This window comes from Equus asinus, chromosome 7, assembly GCF_041296235.1.
Source record: "Equus asinus isolate D_3611 breed Donkey chromosome 7, EquAss-T2T_v2, whole genome shotgun sequence".
NCBI lineage: Eukaryota > Metazoa > Chordata > Mammalia > Perissodactyla > Equidae > Equus > Equus asinus.
Window position 1 is genome coordinate 73,784,250 of NC_091796.1, and position 23,468 is coordinate 73,807,717.

General features: G+C 40.4%; 1 protein-coding gene across 11 annotated transcripts in view; it reads left to right on the forward strand.

Moving 5' to 3' along the window:
* Nucleotides 1–23,468, forward strand: part of SYNE2 (spectrin repeat containing nuclear envelope protein 2) — a 298,118-nt gene that overhangs the window by 242,707 nt on the left and 31,943 nt on the right. For all 11 annotated transcript variants that reach the window (XM_070513755.1, XM_070513754.1, XM_070513759.1 and 8 more), the window contains 11 exons: nt 264–443; nt 1,145–1,273; nt 3,224–3,378; nt 3,488–3,632; nt 4,599–4,693; nt 5,933–6,167; nt 9,183–9,377; nt 11,302–11,427; nt 17,106–17,261; nt 19,627–19,785; nt 20,664–20,830. In XM_070513755.1, coding sequence (XP_070369856.1) covers nt 264–443; nt 1,145–1,273; nt 3,224–3,378; nt 3,488–3,632; nt 4,599–4,693; nt 5,933–6,167; nt 9,183–9,377; nt 11,302–11,427; nt 17,106–17,261; nt 19,627–19,785; nt 20,664–20,830 — 1,742 coding nt within the window. The remainder of the gene's footprint in view (nt 1–263; nt 444–1,144; nt 1,274–3,223; nt 3,379–3,487; nt 3,633–4,598; nt 4,694–5,932; nt 6,168–9,182; nt 9,378–11,301; nt 11,428–17,105; nt 17,262–19,626; nt 19,786–20,663; nt 20,831–23,468) is intronic.

The window sequence follows — 23,468 nt, forward strand, 5'->3', positions numbered from 1 at the left end:
AGTTTCTGAACACTAGAAGCCCCAAATCTATTGATCAGTGGTCAGGTTTAGCTCTGAACTGACGAATTTTAGAACAGCACTAGAGTTGTGCATCATATAAAGAATGTTTAGCTTTTTTAACTTGTTAAAATAAACCATAACAGAAAAACATGCCCACAATTTCCGGGCAGGAATTCTCCTAGATGTTGATGGAGTGGCAGGGGATGGGGATTTCTGTTGTGAAAGAAGGAGGAAATGTTTTGTGACCACTTTTTCTTCTCCAGGAGCTGCAGCATGATGTACAGAAGACAAAAGAAGACTTTCTCCAAAATTCCACTCTCCTGGATCGACTCCCACAGCCCACAGAGTCCAGTACCAACGTGCTCCTCTCTGGTCAGCTGCACCTCCTCCAGAGGGCCTCTTACTTGGAAAAGATGCTGCTTGTGAAAGCAAACGGATTTGAGGTTCATCTTGCTTTTCCATTTAAGTTGTAGTCTTGGCATTCGCACACTCTCCTCAACTCCTCGTATCCTATGAAGTCATAGTTGTTAGAGCTTTGCAGACTACTCCTTAGGGCAGCTGCAAAATAAAGCTACGCCAAACACATCCGCCATTTGACATGATTCTTCAGTCAGGTGATTCTCCAATCCCACGGGCAATGGGCAGATCTCAGCAATTGTTTCTTCTTTATTGAACATGTTAAAGAAGTGCTGGATTTCGTACACTGTTCAGATCTCATAGTTATTTGGATCTCCAAGTAGGGTAATGGAGTCATAGAAGTAGCTGCTCAAAGCATGGCCATTTGTTATATTCTTCATTCACTTTTTGAAAAGCCCTTAGTGCATGAGCTGTCAAAAAGCTGCAAGGAAGACCATGGTCACACCTCAGTACCATCAGGAAAAAAACATTTAACCAGCAGGACTGAGGGAGCGGAATACTCACTAACCGTCCTCTGCGTGTCCCTCTGAGGCAGGCGCTTCCTGAAGGCTCAGTGCTTTGCCAAAGGCACAGAGTGAAAATCAGACACCTTCTGAATATTCAAGATAATAATGAGCTGCTAGGGGTTGAAAACAACTTGAACTTTTATCAGCCCCCGGAGGCTATGCTTAATTCTGTTATACACACACGTGAAAATTGTTTCTAAGAGAAATTTCTCTCATTCTAGGTGGTTCTCTCACAGTTCAAGGATTTTGGGGACCAGTTGGAATCTTTAAAAGGTCTTATTATGCATGAAGAGGAAAACTTAGATAAACTCTACCAGCAAGAAAAAGAAGAAAATCCTGACTTATTCCTGGTATTGCCAATATTTGTCCTTCCTAAGGGCTTAAATTCACCACAGGATGAAAAATAAGCTGGTTACTGTCGTCTTATAGAATCTGTGTCTAAACTCTTCAGAACAGTCAGTTATGCACCATTTGTTCTTGCCCTGTTTTCCCTAAGGTGTGGAAAAGTGTGACAACATAGGGATCTGTTTTAGTAATGTGCCACAGTAATTTTAGTAGATTTTTAAATTTTGCTATCTTTACTAATTAGCTTCCGTGAACTAGAATAATCTAGGAATTGGCTGTTGTGATTAATTGAATTTTTCTGGTTAATCGAGATCAAAAGTAAAATATCGTGTAAAATTATTTATATATTTTTTTCCTTCTTTATTACCTTAGTGAGTTTAGTATAGTTAACATGAGTGAATGGAAAAATTAAAGGATTCTGGATCGTGCAAACTCTGAAGGACCAATATTCATAACCTAGATCAGGAGTCAGCAAGCTGTGGCACACTGTCCAAATCCAGTCCACCACTTGTTTTTGTAAATTAAGTGTTATTGTCACAAAGTCATTCCCTTCTATTTAGATATTGTTTATGGGAGTTTTCATGCTACAACGGCAGAGTTGAATCGTTGCAACAGAGATCATATTGATGTGGGGTCAGTGAGCCAAGGAGTCGAGAGAAAGATTTCTTGGACTCTCAAGATCTGGCAGTAGTGCTCTTTTATTTAGAGAATAGTGTGGAATAGCATGGGGACAGGACCCACAGGCAGGAGGAGCTGCTGCTGCCACTGCTGCTGCTGCAAACATGGGTGGAGAGTAAGGCTAAATTTGAGGCATAGGTATGTGAGTTATCTCTTTACAAGACAAAGGAAAGAATGTGTAAAAAGAGTGGTTAAAATGGTGTCAGTGCCCATAGGGTTCTGGTTATTGGGTGGTCCTATAACTTTTAGATAAGAATCAAACTGGATTGAGTAAATGGCAGAAGTCACCCCTTAAATATTATCTTCAGCTAAAGACAAAGGAGGATGTTGGGGGGGGTCAGTTACATGAGGTTGCCAGACAGTAAACAACTTAAGTTCTTGCCTTTGGCACTGATTAAAGAGTTTCTAGAGATAAGTTCATCCCCCTTCTTCCTGGCATAGAGAGGGAGGCATCTTTACAGGTGGAGATTTTCCTTACAAATGGAAATGTTTCCCAACAAAGGGCAAGCAAACTCTACTCCTCAGAGTTGCTTTTATTAAAAGTAACCAGCCCCCTTCTCATCTGCAGTTTTAAAAGTAACCAGCCTAAAATAATCCTCATCAATATGACCCATAAAAGTCTGAAATGTTCATGACCGAACCCTTTACAGAAAAAATTTGCTGACCCTGACCCAGAACATCACAGCAGAGTTCCATAGTGGCAACATGGATATTGTGAAGGATGTTTGCTTAACATATTGTTGACCTAGAGGCTGTCCCTGGAATATCATCTTAAAAATAAAATTTTGATGAGTTTGCTTTCTTGTGATTTCATATTCTACCAAAATATGGATGTTGAAGTCCTGTGCTTTGCTAGGGTTGTTTTAAGGATCGAATTTTCATTTGATTTGTAGGTAAACTGCATGATCTATTGAAAGTCAAGTTGTTGGCAGACTAAAAGGTACTTGAAGGTCCAGAATGGGTCTTTTAAAAAAGAAAGCTCAGTTCAATATTCCTCAAAGACAAAATCTGAGATGACTTTCTACTTCCTGGGCTGGTTAGGTTCTGGCCGTGTGTGCAGCTTGTTGTCCTAGAAAAGCCACAGGATTGAGAGGTCTGGGTTCAGGTCCAGTTCCAACACTAGTTAGCTGTTTGACTGTGGGCAGGTCATTTACCTATTTAGGCTCCAGTTTTCCCTTATCTTTGAACTAAGGATGGTCTACAGGATTTCTGAGGCCTTTGCATCCTCTAGATATATCATTGGCATCCAAAAATCAGGAATTTAATTGTTTTCATAGAATCACGTGCTGGCACTGACAGCCCAGTCACCTGAGGTTGAACGTTTGAATGAAGTCAGCCTCAGGCTCCCGCTGAGTGACATAGCTGTAAAGACATTACAGAACTTGAACCGGCAGTGGATTCGGGCCACGGCGACAGCGCTGGAGCGCTGCAGGTCAGCAGAGCCCATCTCTTACCATTTTCCATTAGGGTAAAATTAACGGCTTGAGCTCAGGAATGTCACTGTTACATGGCTCTGTTATGTTTGTTTTTAACCTTTGTAGTGAGCTTCAGGGAACTGGATTGAGTGAAAAGTTTCTTTCTTGCTGTGAAAAATGGGTCCAGCTTTTGGAGAAGATAGAGGAGACACTGAAAGCAAATATCACTGACAGCCTTCCAAGTCTCCTGGAACAGCAGAAAACATATGAGGTAAACATGTGTTCTCTGCCACCTAGTACCCCCGACCCTGGGGCAGGCATCCGGGAAAGACAGATTTAAAGAAAATACAGAGAGTACCCATCACTCTCTAAACATGGAATGTAAGTCTTTAAGCAAACTCCGTTGTCAGTTGATCATTTGTAAAATCCTCACGTGTTTCATAAAATTCAACGTTTTGTTTTACTGCTCTGTTTTATTAATGACAGAACTCCTAGATTTTCTGCAGTAGGTGGAAGCTTCTAGGGCAAACTTTGCTTTCACAGAATGCAAACATTATACAACTAATTTACCAAGAATATGTTAAAGTACTTCAATTCGTCTTTGCATTTTTACTAAGTAATTCTCTAAAATATTGAAGCACTTGGTATAATCATAATTGTAGCATTAATAATTTCACAGAGGAGTTTCCCCAGGCTTGTGTTGATGTTTATTTGAAAATTCTGCTGGTGGTTATAGCCAGACCCTGCATTTCAAAAGTGTGCATGATGAGTTCATTGTAACTTTTTAATGTAACTGATTTACGTCTGCATCGTTACATCAAGATCATCCAATGAAAATGAAATCTGTCCAGCCAAAAAGCTGGGTGACCTTGAATCAGTTACTGAACTTCCTTCCCTCTTAGTTTCCTCCTCTCAAATGGATCTAATAATATTACTTAAGTCCTAAGGTTGAGGAATAAGTGAGACAATGTATGTTTTATACAGTGCCTAGCAAATAGTAAACGCCCAATAAATGGGCATTAGATATAGTTATTATTAGATGTATTTGCTTCTAGGATTATATCCACAGGTGATGTTGATGTGATGGTTGAGCATTTTTTGTAGTTAGGCTCAGATGATTTGCAAATGAATCATCTCGCATATCCCCTCTGAGCTTTGGTTTTAATAGGCACTATGAGTTCCAGATTCATAAAATGAATTCTACTAGCTGCTATTTTATATTTTAACTCATATATAGATGTTAGAAGCTGAAGTTTCTATAAACCAGACAATTGCTGATTCCTACATCACCCAGTCCTTACAACTCCTGGACACAACAGAAGTGGAGAAGAAGTAAGCTGTCTGGGGCTTGTGATGGCTGTGGGTGCGGGGAAGGTGGTGCATTTGGGGCCACCCTTCCACCACGTGGATCTTGACCGTGTCAGTCCCCTGTGGCCGTGTCAGTTGATAGACCACCACGGGGCCAGTCTTTTGACTGTATATTAGGATGAAATCTAGCCGTAAAAACTTTGGTGGCACTCTTCCCTATGATGGGTGGGTGGAGTTGGCAGACCAGACGCTTTGCAAATACCCACTCACCAAATACGGTTAACTAAGTTTTTACCCCAGAGAGTCTTCCGTAGTCTGTTTTCCTCTCTACCTTCAGCTTCATGATGTTTTGCTCTGTAAAAAATAAATTTTAAAGTGCTGCTGTTCCCAGCAGGGAGCTCTGTCACATGTGTGAAAGAAGGGATTTCTCTCTCTGCTGTACATGGGGTTGAGGTCCCTGGGCAGTGCCAGTTGGGCTGAGCAGAGCGCCTGAGGCCAGCCCGGTGACAGTGACTGAACCTGCCCGCACAGCTGGTCCACATGCAGACAGTCTGGAGGTGGCCTGGCCTCTTAAAGACTTCTCTAAATGTCCTGATAGGTATTATTTCCACCCCGCCCCCCATCACCACCCATATACCTCTGAATCATCGTTCAGCATAACTAAGAAATATAATGCCCATTTCTTCCTGGCTCTGAAGAAATAAATTCAAACCAATTCCAAAATGATAAACTGGTTTTGATTTGATCAGTATAGCAAAGCATGACTTTTCCCATAATAAATAAAAGGCCTTATCAATCATGTGAAGAGTGTAATTGATCTGGGAAATAACTAGTTGAGTAGTTGCAGAAAGCATGTTCTTTATTGCTGAAATTACTTAAAGTGCAACCATCAAGTAATAAAGAACATTACATGGTACCTACCGGTTCATCCGTTTCCCGTTGACCCAATGTTTAGTTTTCCATACAGCATTTGGCATAATGTATGTTAAAACAGCTTCAGTTTGTTTAAGGGAATGGTTGTCATGCATGCTGGCAAAAAACCAGGTCATGTGCAGACACCTTCTGCTAAATGCCTTTCATCAAAACACACGCCCCAGCCCCAAGTTCCCCATCATCTTTAAGTTGAATGGTGCTCAGGTGTTAAGAGTTTTTTCCCATCTAAATTGTGCATATAAATAGCAAATCCGAGTTCCTATTATGTATTTATAGTTATTTTTCCTACATGTTGATGTCAGAATTCTCTAACGATCTATTTTTCCCAAGACCTGAATTTGTTTTAAACTTCACGAGGCTGAAAGACCGGTGGCAGAGTGCTGTCCGGAGCGTTCGGCAGAGGAAGAGTGACATCAGTGGGCTGGTGAGGCAGTGGCAGTCCTTCACCACCTCCGAGGAGGACCTGCTCCGCTTCCTCACTGACACCACCCACCTGCTGTCTGCAGTGAAGAGCCAGGATTGCTACAGCCTCTACCAAACTCGAAGCCTGATCCATGAGCTGAAGGTAGTGTGTGCACAGGAGCAGTGTGAGAACTACAGAGTGGCCACTCTTTGGAAGGTGTTCATTCGCCTCAGGTTTTACGTTTTCTGTGATGTCATGGTTCAAGTATGCTCTTTGCAATGGGGAGGCCAGCTGGGTAGGGTCATGGGGACCCTACCAAGCCTTGTCCCTAGCCTTGTGGGGTCAGAAACCCAATCTTCCCCATTCACCCAGAAATGGTGAGGCTCTCTTGGGCTGTGGCAGTAGGCGTGGACTGGAGATGGGTGGGCAGAGTGGGGGAAGTTTAGGGTGACAGACTCACCCTAGCTGATTAGGCACTGACAAAGGCAGAAATGACGACCAGTGTGGTAACTTCCAGTGGGACTCCTGCTTACTCTTGAAGGGCAGATTCATTTAGGCAACAGAGTTCTTAATCAGAAAGTTGCTTGCTGAGCACAGGACTAGAGTAATGAGTTGGCAGTTCCCAGGGCATGTTCCATTGAGCAGTAGAACCACTTTTCTTTCTAGAGGTACCGTTCTGAAGTCCTGTGCTTTCCTCATTCAGTTATCTAGTCATCAAATATTGAGTACCTGCTCTTATCTGGTCTCTATTCTAAGTGCTGGGCGTATGGTGTGGACTAAGAGAAGGCCTCTGCTCTTGTAGGGGGAATCAGACAAATTAATAAACAGACAAGAAAATACTAATTTGTCTGATTGGTGAGGGGAATCAGACAAAATAATAAATAATATCTGATTGCAACAAGGCATAGGTAGATAATTAAAACAGGGCCAGTAATGGGGGGCCTGGGTGGTACTTTAGGAACTTTTGGGTAATCTCTGGGAATGTGACGTTTAAACTGGAACTTAAACGGCAAGAAGGAGCAAGCCATGCAAAGATCTGGGGAAAGAGCCTTTCAGACAGAGGGAGCAGCTTTCCCAAAGTCCCCAAGATGAGATCAAATAGTATGACTGGAGTATAGCCAGTGAGACAGCAGTGATAGAAAACGCATTTAGACGCAGTGAGGGAGGAGCATTTTGTAGGTGAGATGTGGTCCCTGGTTTACAGTCTCGATGTTATGGGAAGCCTTTGAAGAGTTTCAGTTGGAAGAGGGGGCAGCATGATACAATACAGTCTGTATTTTTAAAGATCATCTGGCTGCTCTGAGAAGGATAGATTGTTGGGGAGCCAAAGGAGAAGCAGGAATCCCATTGCTGCATAACAGCAAACATTTAGTATTATCTCTCACAGTTCTGGAGGTTGACAGGGCTCAGTCAGGTGGCTCTTGCTTAGGGTCTCTTAGGCAGTTTCAGTCAGATGGTGACTGGGTCAGGACTCATCCAAAGGGTTCCTCACTCTCGTGTCTAGCACTTAAGCTGGAAAGACTCAGACAGCTAGGAACTGGACCAGCTGGGGCTCCTTGGGCATCATTCCCTGTGCTCCCTCCACCTGGAGGCTTCCAGTAGCCAGACTTCTTACATGACGGCTCATGCCTTCAAAGGTGCGCGTCCCAAGAAAGAGAGATCCAGGGGGAGGCTGTATTGCCTTTTTAGACCTGGCCTTGGAAGTCACTCACTTGCAGCATTCTCCATTAGTCAGGACCATCATACATGCCCACACAGGTTCAAGAGGAGGGGACAGAGGCAGCACCACTTGATGGGGAGTGGCAAGGTTCTGGAAGAGCGTGCAGGACTGGTAATATTGCTGTGGCCATTTTGTGAAAAATACAGTCTTCCGTCACCAGTTAGTCTATTTCAATAGTCTTGGATAGTTAGGATGATTAAGACAAGGGTGATGACAGTGAAGATAAATAAGGATATGTCTGTGGGTAGAGTTTACAGGACTTGTTTATGGTTTGGGTGTGGCAGGTAAATAAAAATCTAAATCAAGATGATTCTAGGTTTTTGGGTTGAGCATCTTGGTTAATAGTGTGCTGTTGACCAAGTCAGGGAAGACAGGAGGGGGAGCAGATCTTTTGATAAGTTAAGTTTGAAATGGCTGCTAGGCGTCTAGCGTAGTGGCTGTGTCGAGCAGTGCTGCATATTGGAGAGATGAGTGTGGAGTGGCAGTATACTCATTTGAGTTGCAGTTTTTCTTTATGTCTGCTTCTGAGAGTATTGTCTGCTTTCCTCCTTTGCATTGGGTTGTTTTAAGTACTCTCAGAAATACCTTTGTAAATCAATGCTCTCTTGATTTTTTTTAATATCAGCTGCCATTTTGGAAAATGCCTACATTATGTCTCCCTTGAGAAATTTGAAAATGAAGGAAATTATATTTACAACAAAAATTAGAACTAATTTTTTTCTTCTGAAAACCAATGCTTTTGGAATTATGAATTAAAAGTTTTTACTTAATTTTTGTGTTGTAAATCGCTCATTTCAGTCCCCTTTGAAGAAAAGCCTACATCATATTCAAATAGAATTTTTTAATCCCTTATTGCTGTACATCTTTATGTATATATTGTACATATGTAATATTGATGTACATAGTTATGTGCCCATAATAAGCTTGAGCGTATACTTTTGTATTTTACCTTTTTTATTTGTTCTCTCCGTCTTTTAAGTTTGTTTAGCATAATGTGCACATTCAACTCTTGTGGGTTAGGAGTAAGCTGACTCTGGGACCCTGATGCTAATGGGTATTTGCTCTTAGTTTCAGGTCTAATACTCTAATCATTTTCTTAATGTTCTTACATCGATTTATCTTGTAGGCTTTTATTCTGTGAAGTATATTTTTCATTTCTCTATACTTCTAATCATTACACTAAGAATCTTATCTCTTACCAGCCCTTGGAAATTATTTTAAGAACACATCATTTGGTAGTATGCTGTCTACTCAATGTAAAAACGTTAGCCTTTGATGTGAATGAGTGAGTGAGTGTGTGTTTATGTGTGTGTGTACATTCTAACCAGATTTGTCTAGTTTATATCTAATTTAACATAGAGGAAAATCTCTGAAGGAAATATACACAAACATACACAAAGAGTCACATTTTGGTCGCATCAGAGGCTTAAGCAAATCCCTTTTCTTTCTTCTTCTAGAATAGAGAAATTCATTTTCAGAGATGGCAGCCTACCTATGCACTAACCTTGGAAGCTGGGGAAAAGTTACTGAACATAACTAACCTGGAAACCAAAGAGTCAATTGACAAAAGAATCAATCAACTTCAGGACAACTGGAAGGACACAAAGCTCCAAGTAGGAGAGATGATTAAACAGTTCCAGAGCATTGCAGAGGTAAACTCGCCTTCTACTCTTCATGATGCTGAAACGCAGTGCATAGAATTTTTGTTTACTGTGTAAAGATGGAAATGATTTTAGAAAATCACAATATTGTGATTTTTCCAAGGGAACTTGAGTCCTACTAATCCATGAATCATGACAGTTACGTAATGTAAAATAATAATATAGCATTGAAAAAGTCAATGTTAAGTACAAATACTTGAGGTTTATTTTATATTTACTTTTATGAAACAGGAAATTTATTCGTGTTCAATATACATAGAGCTAATGTTCCAAATAGGGTCTATTTGGGGGCATAGTATATGAAAATAAACACAGTGATACTTCGTCTTCCTATTATCATCAGAGAATGCACTTTTCCATAAAAGTGAATTTCCCAGATAATTAATGATTATACCTTTAAGAACCATGATGTTTTATTTTGAGTCATTATGAGGAAAATCATTAACATTTTATTATGCCAAAATATACCAAGTTGCTCTCAAGGACTCTGAGCTGCTTTGAACTTAGGCCTTGCACTTCTGTGCTCTTATGTGGTTTTTCTGGTTTTTGTTTCTGTCTAGTTAATGTTAGCTGTCTATTTTTACTTTATTTCTCTGAGCACACCTACTTCTTGGGGCCCATTCTCCTCTCAGATCTGTTGTGTGTGTACCAAAACCAGATAACCAAGCTTGTCAGAGATGTTTTTCTGAATAAAGAGTAAATATATGTGAGTTAGGGCCTGAACATCTCTCCTGTGAACAAAGTATCTGAATTTTATTTGGTATACAGACTATGTGAAATACATGAACCAGCAAATATTTGTTGAACACCTGCCGTGTTTGCAAAGCATGATGGTAAATGCAATTTAACAGTTTGGTGGAAGAGTTAGGACTCATGGTTTTGTTTCTCTCTTCACTTTCTTCTTGGTTGTGTTCCAGAGAGTTGATGTTGCTAGACAAGTGGCCTCTCCTTTAGTGAGGTGTTACCACAGAAATGGGCCAACCCAAGTATATTTAGGTAGAGGAATAGAATAGTGTTTGACTCTGTTTGCCTGTTTTTAGTAACCTCAGGAGTAGAAATTTATCCTAATGAATCAATTGTGAACATCCTGATCTTGAAAATACAGGCAACTATTTGCTTAGTAATGTCAGGTTTAAGGAAAAGAGATGCTTCAAAAGAATGGCATTGGCAGGGGAAACTACAGCCTTAGCTCCATTCTTGACTAGGCTGCTTTCAGCCGCATATGCTTGGGCCAGTCGGTTTTTTGCTGAGCCTCAGTTTTCCCATTTTAAATGTGATAATAACACTTGCCCTGTCTGTCTCCTAAGGTTATTATGATTGCAGTGAGATAAATGAAGTTGAAAATGCTTTGCAAACTATAACGTGCTTTAAGCAGAAGACAGCAGTCAGAGCAGGGGTGAGAAATGGAGAGTGAAGCTTGACTGTGAAAGGGTCGCTAAAGACAAGCTATTTCTAGAAAGGGGAAAAGAAAGCAGAGGGTTGAAAGTAGAAAAGAAGACAACCAAAGCGGGTGAGCATTCTGCTTTACAGTGCTGTGATAGCATAGGCCCAACATCGTAAAGGGTAAATATTAGTTCTTGGAGTAGCCTTTAGATGTGAACTTTTCCAAAATTAAAATGGAAATAAGTTAGATAGATCAGGGATATGAAGAGGGAGGAAGAAATATCTCAAAGCAAAGCCAACCCGATGGTTGAGATGAGCCACACGTAAAGCCACAAAGAGGCATCGAACCACACGGGGCTCCCATCTACCCTCGTGGACCACAGTCTGCTCAAGACAAGGAAATGGTGTTTCTGTGTGATTTAAAAAATCACATTTGATAGAGTGATTACAAGGATTAAATGAGCTATTCTATTTCTACAGTTCCTCCTTAAATAGAAAAGTACTTACCAATTTTAACACTGTTTTCAAATAGACCTGGGACCAGTGCGAAAAGAAAATCAAGAAGTTGGAAAGCAGGCTGCAAGTTTTAAAGGCACAAAGCAAAGATCCTCTTCCAGAACTTCACGAGGACCTCCTTAAAGAAAAGGAGCTGATTAAGGTATTGAAATCTGAAGGCTTATTGAAGATCATCACGGAGCTGTTTGCTGAGAAGTTGAAGTGGTTGCTTGCCTTTCAATTTCTGTGTGAAATTAAGTGTCTGTGTCCAGTTGGAAAACATTTTTCCTATCTGCTCTAACATCACATCCTGGTCTCTAAAGCAGTTAGAATCGATGCCTTTTGAGATCCATGTGTGAAGATGAGAAAGACTTTTGCAGAAATTCTTCTTAGCATTTGGGGTTTTCTCCTTCAGGTCCTCTTTCTCTGTGTTTCTCCTGTGTAATAGAAGATGTGGTCTCTGAGATCACATTGAAAGCAGTTCCCTTAGCAAATGACTTTGTAATAAGAGTGAAGTATAACTAAAGAATTCATTTTAAAGAAGCCCATGGGTTGGGGTTTTTGCTCAAATACAACATTTTTATAAAACCTTCCAAACTATATTCTGCCTAGTTGATACCACACTAGCAAAAATTCCTGGATATTTTAGGCCTTTACAGACGACAAGGCAAACTTATGGATAGGGATTTGCACCAGTAAAATTCCCAGGGCAGGATCTCCTGTGTCTCTTCCCTATCTGCAGGTTTGATGTTTAAAAGACATCAAGGGCCTAATGGAATGTTTTTTAAATTTTTTCTTCGTTCCTTGACTTCAGGGATCAAATTGAAAAAATTAGAAAGAAATGAGTAGTTTCTTACTTTGAGCTGTGCTGGACATTAGTGTCTCCTCCCTGTGTCTTTTTTCTTCACTGTAAAAATTTCTAACATGCAAAAAGTTTCTAACACATTAAATGGTGTGGCAAACTGTCATAAAACCACCACTCGGCAGAAAAATGAAACATTATACATGCAGTTCACGTGCCCGCGTGGCCTCCAGTGGGAGCCGCAGCGCTGAATTTGGTGTTTTATCATCCTTCTGCATTTCTTTATAGTTATACCACATATATATGTAGCTCTCAATGAAGTATAGAGGTATTACTTTTGTTTTTAAACTCTATATAAGCAGTACCATCACTCCACGCTAAAGTCATAAAGATACGCTCCTACGTTTCCTACTGAAGTTTTCAAATTTTGCTTTTTATATTTACATCTTTATTCATTGAAGAATTGATTTTTGCATATGTTTTGAGGTAAAGATCAAATTTTTATTTTATTCTTATGGATGACCATTGTCCTGATGCCCTTTTATTGAATAGTCCACTGTCAAATATCAAGTTTTCCTATATGTATGATTTGTCTCTTGGTTCTCTACTTCTTTGGTCTGCTTATCTCAGCTTTTATATCAAATTATCTGGCGTACTGTGTTTATTATGACAAATCTTCATTTCAGGTGGAATGTGTACCCATACCTTGTTCTCCCACATTAGGTGTGGATGTCCTTGGTTCTTTGACCTTCCACAAATTTTAGAAGCAGTTTGTCAATCTGTGAAAAGTCCTGATAAGAGTTTTAATGAAATTGTATTGAATTTATGGATTAATTTGGGAAAAATTAACATCTTTTTGACATTGAGTACTCTCGTTGCTGAATATGGCCTATTTCTCCTTTTAGCCATGTTCAGTAATGTTTTATAATTTCTTTATGTTGCATATCTTTTGTTAGATTTATTTTTTGGTGTGTTATTTTTGAAGCCATTGAAAATACTGCCTTTTTCTAATTATATTTTCTAACTATGTATCACTGGTGCCTAGAAATTTAACTACTTTTTGTATATTGATGTTACATTCAACCATCTTGCTAAACTCTTTGTTAATTCCAATAATTTGTCTATCTATTCTATTGAGTGTCTATGTAGACAATCACTATCTGTGAATAATGACTTTTTTGTTTCTTCCTTATAATTCTTATACTTTTTTTCCTGTTCTTTCCGCACTGGTCAGTACCTCCAGAACAATGTTGAGTAGAAGTATTGCTTACTGGCTCCTATGTGCCGTTCCTGATTTTAAAGAAAATGAGTCTAAGATGTCACTGTTGGTATGATATTTGCTGGCGATGTGTTAGTAGATGACTTTCTTAGGTTGAGAAGGTTCCTATCTATCCCTAATCTTCAAAATTTTTACCATCTTTACATCTTTAGGTTTAGATCTAGACTTTAGTAACAAATGAAAGAATCTGGAGTCACTCTCTCAGTTGATACATAGAGTTTACTTCCATAAAGTCTAGACACTTGTGCAGAATACAAACCATAAACCCACGCATAGGCATGCTTTTCCCAAGTATCACACTCCTCACTTTCCAGTAGGATCCTTTCAGCTTCCGTGGCCTCAGCATTCTATTTCTCAGTGGGAAGAATCAGGGAGAGAGGCCAAGAGCATTGAGTTCATTCAACCTATGATCATATTCCAGAAAGATCCCCAGTAATCTGAAGCCTGTCTAGGACAATGTTTATCATCCCTGAGTCGCTTGGGGAGATATGCTAGCCTCTTGACCAGTCTGAGCTTTACTCTCCTCCTTGAAAAATTACATTCCCATTACAGCCAAGTTGATGTATGGAAAAATTGCTTTACATGTTTATATGTGTGTGTGGGTGTGTAATATATGTAATATACATATATGTAATTTCTTTATATTTTATATACTAACTTTTCACTATTATGACAGTTGCTATAGTAGACATCTGTGTTCATAAAACTTGTCAATTGAATCTTAGGACAGTTTGAACTTTAAAATATTTACTGAATAAGTAATATAGTCACACGGTTCAAAATTCAGAAGGTACAAAAGATATACATGAAAATTTTTTCTCCCTTCACTCCCTCTCCACAGCAGCAGTCAGTGTTAGAGATTTGTTGCACATTCTTCCAAAGATATTCTGTGCATACACAGGCCAATATTTATAGAGATGCACGTTTATTTTTTGCTCCTCTTTTTACCCAAATGGTAGTGTAGAGAAATGGGACTTGACAATCCCAACAGTAACTGAGTTCACGGACAAAGGCTTAAATGCTGTCGTGCCTAGAGACATTAGAGAGTCCAGCCAAGGCCTATGCGACACACCACTTTACATGGTCAAACAACTTCAAGTTTTACATCACGTGTTATATGGGCAATTGGAATTTTATAGGTAGTTTTTGGAATACAGACAATTTATCTGGTTAAATTAAAAAAGGGAAACTTATCTGACTGACGTGTTCTCTTTGGCAATTAGTTTGGTGACAAATCTGGAGTATTTTAAGGCAAAAACTTTTTTTTGAAAAAAAGATTGGCCCTGAGCTAACATCCATTGCCAATCTTTTTTTTTTTTTTCCCTTCTTTTCCCCAAAGCCCCTCAGTACATAGTTGTGTATTCTAGTTGTAGGTCCTTCTGGCTCTGCTACGTGGGACGCCACCTCAGCATGGCTTGATGAGTGGTGCTAGGTCTGCGCCCGTGAAACCCTGGGTAGCCAAAGCAGATCACGCGAACTTAAACACTCAGCCACAGGCAAGCCCCGGAAGCATGATTTTTGAAATGTTTATACAAACAGTGAGCATCAGCCGTAAAAAACTTCCACAGTAGTCCTCACTCTATAGCTTGTTTGATTCCTTGCTTTTTTCACTTAAGACCTATGAACATGTTAAAGCTCTTGAGACATCCTGCCACATTGCTTTCCTTTCAAGCATACATTTTGATGTGTGAGGACTTACTCTACACCGGGCATGTGGTAGGGGCTGAGTGGGCCATGCATTGGTGAGCACTGTTGTCATGGCCCCAGCCAGCAGGGAGCTGATAGTCTGGACTGCTGGAGACGCACATGTTAACCAGAGTCCCCTATATGCATACGTACGTGTGTGTGAATAATTGTCAGCATGGTGAGTATCAGAGGGGAAAAGGACAGGGGGCTAAAAGAGCATAAAACAGGGGTCCCAACCTTGTCCAGTGACCCAGAGAAGGCTCCTGTGAGCAATGACCTTTGTGTCTTAGATCTGAAAATGTCAGGAATTAACTAAATATGTCTGTGGAAGCATCAGAGTGAAGGAGTGGATAGCATTTCAGGCTAGTAATTTAAGAAATACAAATTTAAACAATAACTAGGAATCATTACACATATTCAACTTGCCAAAAAAATACATAGAACTTGCCACCACAAAGTATGTGGAGAAAGTCATTTCTTTGAGGACACAATTTGGCAGCATTTATTAAGAACTATAAAATGTCCTTATTCAAAAGTTCTACATCTATTAATTATCCTTTCAAATTGTAGGAGGAAACCAAGTATCCAAGCCAAACTGATTTAAATGTGGCTGTGGATAACTGCCCCGTGTGCAGGCATCTGAGCTGCCTTTGAGTATGAGTCAGTGAATGGTATCCCTCCCCTTTCGAGTTGCCCCTTTATGCCGTATGGCTAGTAGAAGTGTTCCACCGCGGGATCTGCTCTCATCCCCTCTAGTAGAACCGTGAGGCTAAAACTGGGTAACAAAAATTTAAAGGAATGATTTGTCTTCTCATAAAGATGTTAGTTCTTGATCTCCATGCAACCTTTAAAAAGAATTCTCTGGGGGTGGCCCCTGCCGTCAAGTAGTTAAAGTTCCGTGAACTCTGGCTTCTGCAGCCTCAGGTTCACAGGTTCAGATCCCGGTGTGGACCTACTCCACTCATCAGCCATGCTGTGGCTGCATCCCACGTACAAAGTAGAGGAAGACTGGTGCAGATGTGAGCTCAGGGACAATCTTCCTCAAGCAAAAAAAAAAGAGGAGGATTGGCAACAGATGTTAGCTCAGGGTGAATCTTCCTCACAAAAATAAATAAATGAAAAGAATTCTCTGGACCATTTTATTAAACGTAAATTCTTCTTGGCAAGTTGCGAAATCATGCCAGTGTAGCTTTTAGAACTCTGAAAATCAATCAGAGTTAACACATTTGTATTGTTGCCACTCCTCAGACTTATTTCTGATGTAAATGAAGTAGTCTTTTCTTTCAGATTCCAATAGACAGGTATGAATGGAGACCATTAAAATATGCCTAAGTAGGAAGAATTCTAAGCACAGGAAAAATCTGGAGGACTCACCGGTGGGCTGTTTCCTTGTACCGCCCCTGTTGTGAAAGCAATTTTCTTGATTAAGTACTAGCATACAAAAGTTTTCGTTTGACACACACTTCATTTTAAGAAGTAAATGTCTGCAGAGCCAGAGGAAATTTTCTGCTAACCAATCTGCCAATAATTAGGGAATGATTTATTTTTTCTTCAGTTATACTCATTCTTTTCAAAAGTTAACCAAAATAATTCCCTTTGAACCAAAGCTGTTATGTGATTGCCACAGCAGCAACAATGCATTTCTTACATGTTTTAAAAAATGGGAAATCACACTTTATACAACATTTCTGTAATAGTTTCAGGATTAAAAGTGTGTGTGTGAGAAAGAGAGATTGTTGCTAGACTCCAAAAATACTTTCCTTTGAGTAAAGGTAAAGACTTACACGACTTTAAAATAGAATTAATTATATAAAAGTCTGAACTACCTGAAGAAATGAAAACAAAGGTAGAAACGAGTTTCCTTTGAGAAAATAGATGGTGAGGAATTGGCCAACCACAACTGCAGACGCTCGCCCGGGGCTGTTTCTCATTCTGTAGGTCCCGCCCCCTCCCCTGTTCTCCCCTCCCCCAGAGTCCAATCAAAGGATTAGCCTACAGGTTTGGAAACAACAGCAGCTTGAGTTGAAGGGTTTTTTTTTTTCTTTTTTTCTTTCCTTCTTGTGTTTAAATGCAGGAACTAGAGAAGTCTTTGGCTAACTGGACTCAGAACTTGAAAGAACTTCCCACTATGAAGACTGACTTAACCCAGCACATTCTTGTGGAGGACGTGATGGTTTTGAAGGAGCAAATAGAGCATTTGCACAGACAATGGGAGGACCTCTGCTTAAGGGTAAGTCAGTTAACTGCAGGGCACGGCTCTTCTGGCGTTTATTGAAATGTCTCCGAAGGCCTGACCGAGTAGAAAGGAGCTTAATTTCATTGAGCCCGAGGCCCTTTTCAGTTGGAGACCGGGCCAGATGCTGTTCTTTAGAAGGCAGCAACACGGTTTAACAGATTTGACCCTTTGTTTCTCCAGCCCTCAGTGCTGGAACTTTGCATGCTTTTAATGAGCTTCTTTAAGAATCACCTTAAGTCAGGGAGAAAGTTGTAATTTTGGGCCGCCATGCGCACACTGCTCTCTGTCCTGTACCAATGACAGGTACCAATCAGTGTATTCGAATCAGGACTTCAGCAAGGTCCCGGGTGGTCTTGGAGCGGTCAGCATCGCTGCAGTAGCTCTTCTCTGGGCCCAGCGAACAGCAGAGTCATACTTAGTGCCCGGCACAGGGGCTTGTTATCTAAGAGTCTGCCTTCACATGAAGTCCGATGTTTATTTCAAGCAGCTGGTTTTTGAAGCTAATGAAATGATCAGCTGCTACACTAGTATCTCAGCAGTTCACTTCTACATAGAAAGAATCGGATTGCGGTTAGGATGTTATACAGTATGTACTTGTGACAGGATCAGGATGGCATTAAAGGGTGTTCAAATAGGATTTTGTTTTAAGAACACATAATTCTAAGAAAAATAAATTCCTTAATCTCATTTTTGTGAATTAAGGAGAGGTATTTAAAAGTTGAAATTCAGGCCCTTTTGAATGTATTTTAATAAAGTAAAATGTTTTTCTTTGATAGTCACAGTGTATCCTAATTTTAAATGTCCTTTTAGAATTTTTTTCACATTTTATATAAAAGGAAATATTTAGAATACATGAAAATTATCCTAAAAGTTAAGAAGCACAGACTGGGGCCCAGATGTTCCTAATTGTTACCATTATGAAACCAATCAAAGTGATGCTGTACAAAGTGCCAGGATTTTAAAATGCTAAATAAATAGATGCCCTGAGGAATGGAAACACAAAACTTGTTTTTTTAGGGATAGTTTTTTGAGCCTTCTTAATACATTTCACTGGGTGGATGTACAAGCATCAGTTATTTTGCCTCAGTCTGAAAAGAGCAGAGGTTTTTTTTGTGCATAGCAGGAAAATTTCTGGGAGTTCAACCTCAGTTTCCCCATCTTTAAAGTGGGATGTTAAAACTTGACCAAAAGAACTTTTAGCTATGCCTTTCAACTCTGAGATTCTAAAGATTTTTAAGACCTGGGAATACTTTTGTACATTTAGAAAGGCTGATTTGCATTCTTTAAATTTATGTTTGTTTAAGTAATAAATTTGAACCCTGTGAGGAGGAAGACCCTTTGCTGATTTCAGCTTACGTGTTGCTCATGCGTAATAGAGCATTGGGTGTTTTGGGGTCAGCCTGTTCACTGCAGACCAGTATTTGGTTCCATTTTCATGGTTTCCATCCAAAGCCATAGTGTATAATGGGAAGGTGGATTGAATGAGTGGTGTGCATTGTTTTTTATTTTATTTTGCTTTGTTTTGAAATATATCCTTAAAACATGGAAATGACTTTAATTTTTGTGCTCCCTTTGCATTACAAATGTTAGATTTATATTGTGATCTAGATTTAAAGGCAGGGCATTGGCCTTAAGTAGGAATAAAGAATTGATCTTCTTTTCATTTTATTTTTATTTTTTCTAAGATTGGCACCTGAGCTAACATCTGTTGCCAATCTGTTTTTCTTCTTCGTCTTCCCAAAGCCCCCGGTACATAGTTGCATATTTTTAGTTGTGGGTCCTTCTAGTTGTGGCATGTGGGACACCGCCTCAGCATGGCCTGAGGAGTGGTGCCAAGACCGCACCCAGGATCTGAATTGGTGAAACCCTGGGCCACCGAAGTGGAGCATGGGAACTTAACCACTCAGCCTCGGGGCCGGCCCCGGGAGTTGTCATTTTTAAAAAGGCAAAACGATTGGTGTCATAGAGTTATAAATTAGCGTGTAGCAAGCAGTCAATAAATGTATATTGAAAGAATGAGGAACAGAAGAAATTTGGGTGATGCTTAATGCATTCGTCTAACCTTTCCTGTTTCTAATTTTTAATATAACCTGATAATACATTTGTATTGGATAAAACTGAATCCTCTCGGTCAGTTACACTTTAATCTTTTAGATGCCTTTTATGGTATTTATCAAAAGTATAAAACTTTTCTTGATGTTGAACCCTAAGTGTTTAAGAGGCAAAAACATAATGATTTAAATCTAGAGGGTCACTGATTAAAATGAATGAAATTCATAGTCCTTTTGGTGGGAGGAAGGGAAGAAAAACACTTTCCTTCCTGCCTATATTCAGCTGCCAAATGCATTTTCGTTTCCAGGTGGCTATACGAAAACAGGAGATTGAAGACAGACTCAATTCATGGATTGTGTTCAATGAAAAAAATAAAGAGTTATGTGCATGGCTGGTACAGATGGAAAACAAAGTTCTCCAGACAGCAGATATTAGCATTGAAGAGATGATTGAAAAGTTACAGAAGGTGAGCAGGAGTCCCCAGGTGGGTGCAGCTAGGATACTGCGGTATCCTCTGCCCTCCACTCCCCACCTCAGAGCCGTATAATGTTATAGGTATGTTTCCAATAACATTTTAGAAATTTGAAGGGACTTTCTGTTTCTTCTCAGAGAAGAACTGGTGAGTGAGGATTCCAGAGAGATGGGAAATGTGGGACTGTTCTGGGTGGGCATGATGGTATGTACTGAGGGGGGTTGCTTTCCCTCGGTTAGGGGGCCTGGCCAGAGAAGGCACTCTCATCTCCTTAAGCATCGCTTCACACCCTAAGGAAGTTATGGCTTCTCTGGTTATCGTTAAGGAGCTCCCCTTGCCAAAGGGAAGAGGCTGACAGCCATGGGACTCATAAGTCTGAGATGGTCACTAATTCCCACGAAAAGGGAGAAAGAGCGTTTTTGCTGCAGTCACCCAAAATGCCACTCAGTTAAACCTCAGCAAAACTCTTATTGATATATTAGGCTAGTTTGGTTGTATTCACTTGTCCTCAGCTCCCAGGTAGGTTGGCTTAGAAGAAAGCTGTGAGGGGAAACCAGGCCTATTGAATTAAGAAAGGAACTACTGCTTTATATATTATACATGTGCTGAGTGGGTCCTTTGACTTTTTTAGCTAATACTGAAGAATTAACAGATGTGAGAAGTTTTTTATTTTTTAAACAATTTTGGGGGTCGGGGGGCGGCTCCTGCCCATCTCTCTCCCACATGCTCCACTAAACCATCTGACAAAAATTAATGAATAAAGATGGTGAAAATTGTGGAAAAAGAAATTTCAAAAGGCCAACTGTATTTATGGCTGGCGAAGAAATGACTTTTCGGTAGTACTTCAGGGTTTGTTTTGCTGCCTCTGCCAGGACTGCATGGAAGAAATAAACTTGTTTAGTGAAAACAAGTTACAGTTAAAGCAAATGGGTGACCAGTTGATCAAGGCCAGCAACCAGACGAGAGCAGCTGAGATCGATGACAAGCTTAGCAAAATTAATGACCGCTGGCAACATCTTTTTGATGTCATTGGATCAAGGTAAGAAACTGCCTAAAAATGATTCCTACTCCCGAGGTACAGGGGTCACTTCACAGATCTAGAAACTGAGCCCAGTCCTCCTCTCAGGTAATCCGGCAGATCTGTAAACTTAAAGAGAAATGTAAAGTTCAGTAAAAATGAGTGGAAATTCTTATTTCAGCATTATAGGAAGGTTATATTTTAGTATATGCCACTTTAATGTATTTGTTTATTTAGCTTAAAATTTTACATGAATTAGATTAGGTTTAAATGAGAGTTGGATACTGAATTTGAAAAGAGATCCTTGGGGAGGTGTTATTTCGAAATTCTAACTCTGCTTTAGGATTGCTGTCCCCTGGATGAAATCATTCCTGCCTGTCCCTCTCATGCGTGGCAGATGCAAGTCAGTCAGGGCACGGGTTTCTAGATGCTGCTTCTGGAGGTCCCTGACTGTCCCCACCACAGGGGTTCAGCACACACAAGGCAGGGACCCTTTGGAAGTGTGTGCTGGGCATGCACACACCAGGTCCCCAGTGCGCATCTGGTCCGAAGGTGTGGACCTGGGAGGCGAGGCTGTGACTATACATCAAAGCTGTGTTCTCCAGCGCAACCTCGTCAGAAACAAGACTGATCATTTTATCTGCCCCCCCAAATAACGAGGATGATGCCTCTCAAAGCTTTTAAATGTCTTCTGTCTTCAAAGTCTCTCTCCAAAGACACCCCAGCCAAAGTGTTTTTCAGTTGCAACATGACGTACAAAAACAATCGCTCGGCTTTGGGACCACTCATGCAGCGTCGTGCTTCCACTGGCTGAGCGAGTCTTTTACACAACAGTGCGCTCAGACGTTTTGAACACATATATAATGTGCAATATACAAGAGAAACCTGTAAGGTTAATGAAGAATTGGGGAGTACTGAAAATAAGATACTCATAATAATATGGTATTTCCATTATCTCTGTTTATTGTAAACGGTAAGCAAACCTGATTCACTCAGCCAAGGCACCAGGCTAAGTGCTGTGAGAGTGACAGGCGGGACGTTAAGATGAGCCCATTACATTAATGGGAGCAGACGTCGGAGCCGCTGTAGAGCAAAATGGTGTGAGAGCTCAGTTCTCATCTTCGTGGACCGGGGGTGGGGATTAGGAAGAGCCTTACAGAAGAGTGGTGTTCCCAGATGGTCCTGAATAAGGGGTTGGGATTCTGAAGTGTTACTGGTGGCAGGGAAGGAGAAACACATTTTGGGGACAAAAGGTGCCGGGTAGAGCAGTGTAGAAGCTGTTTAGGAAATGACAAGAAGCTCCGCTGGCTCCAGTGTGGGAGATGAAGCTAGAAAGGTAAGTTGGGGCCAAGTCTTAAATCTCAACAAAAGACTTGGCCTTCTAAATAAAGTTTGGGTCATTCATGGTTTTTAACAGCGTCTGCTAAAGACAAATATTAGGGTGATTTGGCTAGCAGTATAAGCTGGGCTGAATTCAACTTCTCTCTACTGCCAGTTGAAAAAAAAATCAATAGAAATCCATGGTGGTGACCCAAGTGAGGATTAAGAGCACAGATTTTGAGCCAGGCCTGACTTTAACACTTACTCACCTTGGAAACTTGAGTAGTGATTTCACCTTCCTAAGCCTTAGTTTCCAAATCTGCAAAATGTGTCTAACAGCACCGCTCACATCAGAGGCCTCTGTGGGGATGAATGACATGTGCCTGGCATTTGGCACAGGACCAGCACATGGGAGCCAGCGTCTATGAGTGGTTATTATCATTGTTTTTCCTTAAGACTCCAAGACTAAGTGGCATGTTTGTTGAGTAGAAGAGGATTCCCTCCATTATGTCTAATAGTGAGAGGTCTTTCCTCCATGAGACCAATCTCTTTGACTTCTTTCCAGCACCTGAAACAGTGCTTCAGATATTTGTTGAAATGAATGAATGTCATAGTACCTAAGAATAAGATCATTTCTATTAGGTAAATTGTGGCTAGCATGTCTTTGTCACCATTGTCTTTATATCCCCAGTCTTCTTGGGCCTGGCATTAATCAAGGGTATTATGACATTGTGCTTGTTCACAGATCATTCAGGAGTGAGATCTAGATTATGCTTCGTGAAGACTAGACTGACAGTCCATTTGGAGTCATTCATGCTTTGGTTATAGCACTTCAGAGTTTAATAGGCTATTTTCCTCTCTCCTCTCTGGTTGCCTGTCTTTAGCCAATTCCTTCCTGGGAAAGGGAAAAAACAGCAGGTGAAATTGCAGTGGGGTGTTTTTGGAAGGAGCAATTGGCAAAATAAGGAGTTGAAGTAGTAGCAAATATATTGGCTGCCAGCTATATTCTTAAAAATGTGCTTTTTAGGTATATTTTCACTTAATCTTCATTGTATCCTGAAAGGTAGATACTGTTATCCCATTTTACAGATGAAGAAACCGAGGCACTGAAGTTAAGTCATTTGTGCACAATGACATCACCAACACGTGAGGCAATCAGGATTTCAACTCAAGCAGTTGTGTTGCTTCTCCTCTGCCCCAGACCCTTCTAGTTTGTTACGCTGAAATGAGTAGACTGTATTGAGAACCTAATCCCCTCAAAGTTGAGGGACTAGGGAGGGAATAACTTATCTTACCTTAAAGCAAGGGCTGAGCTGAGACAGATGGCTGAGAGTCTAGG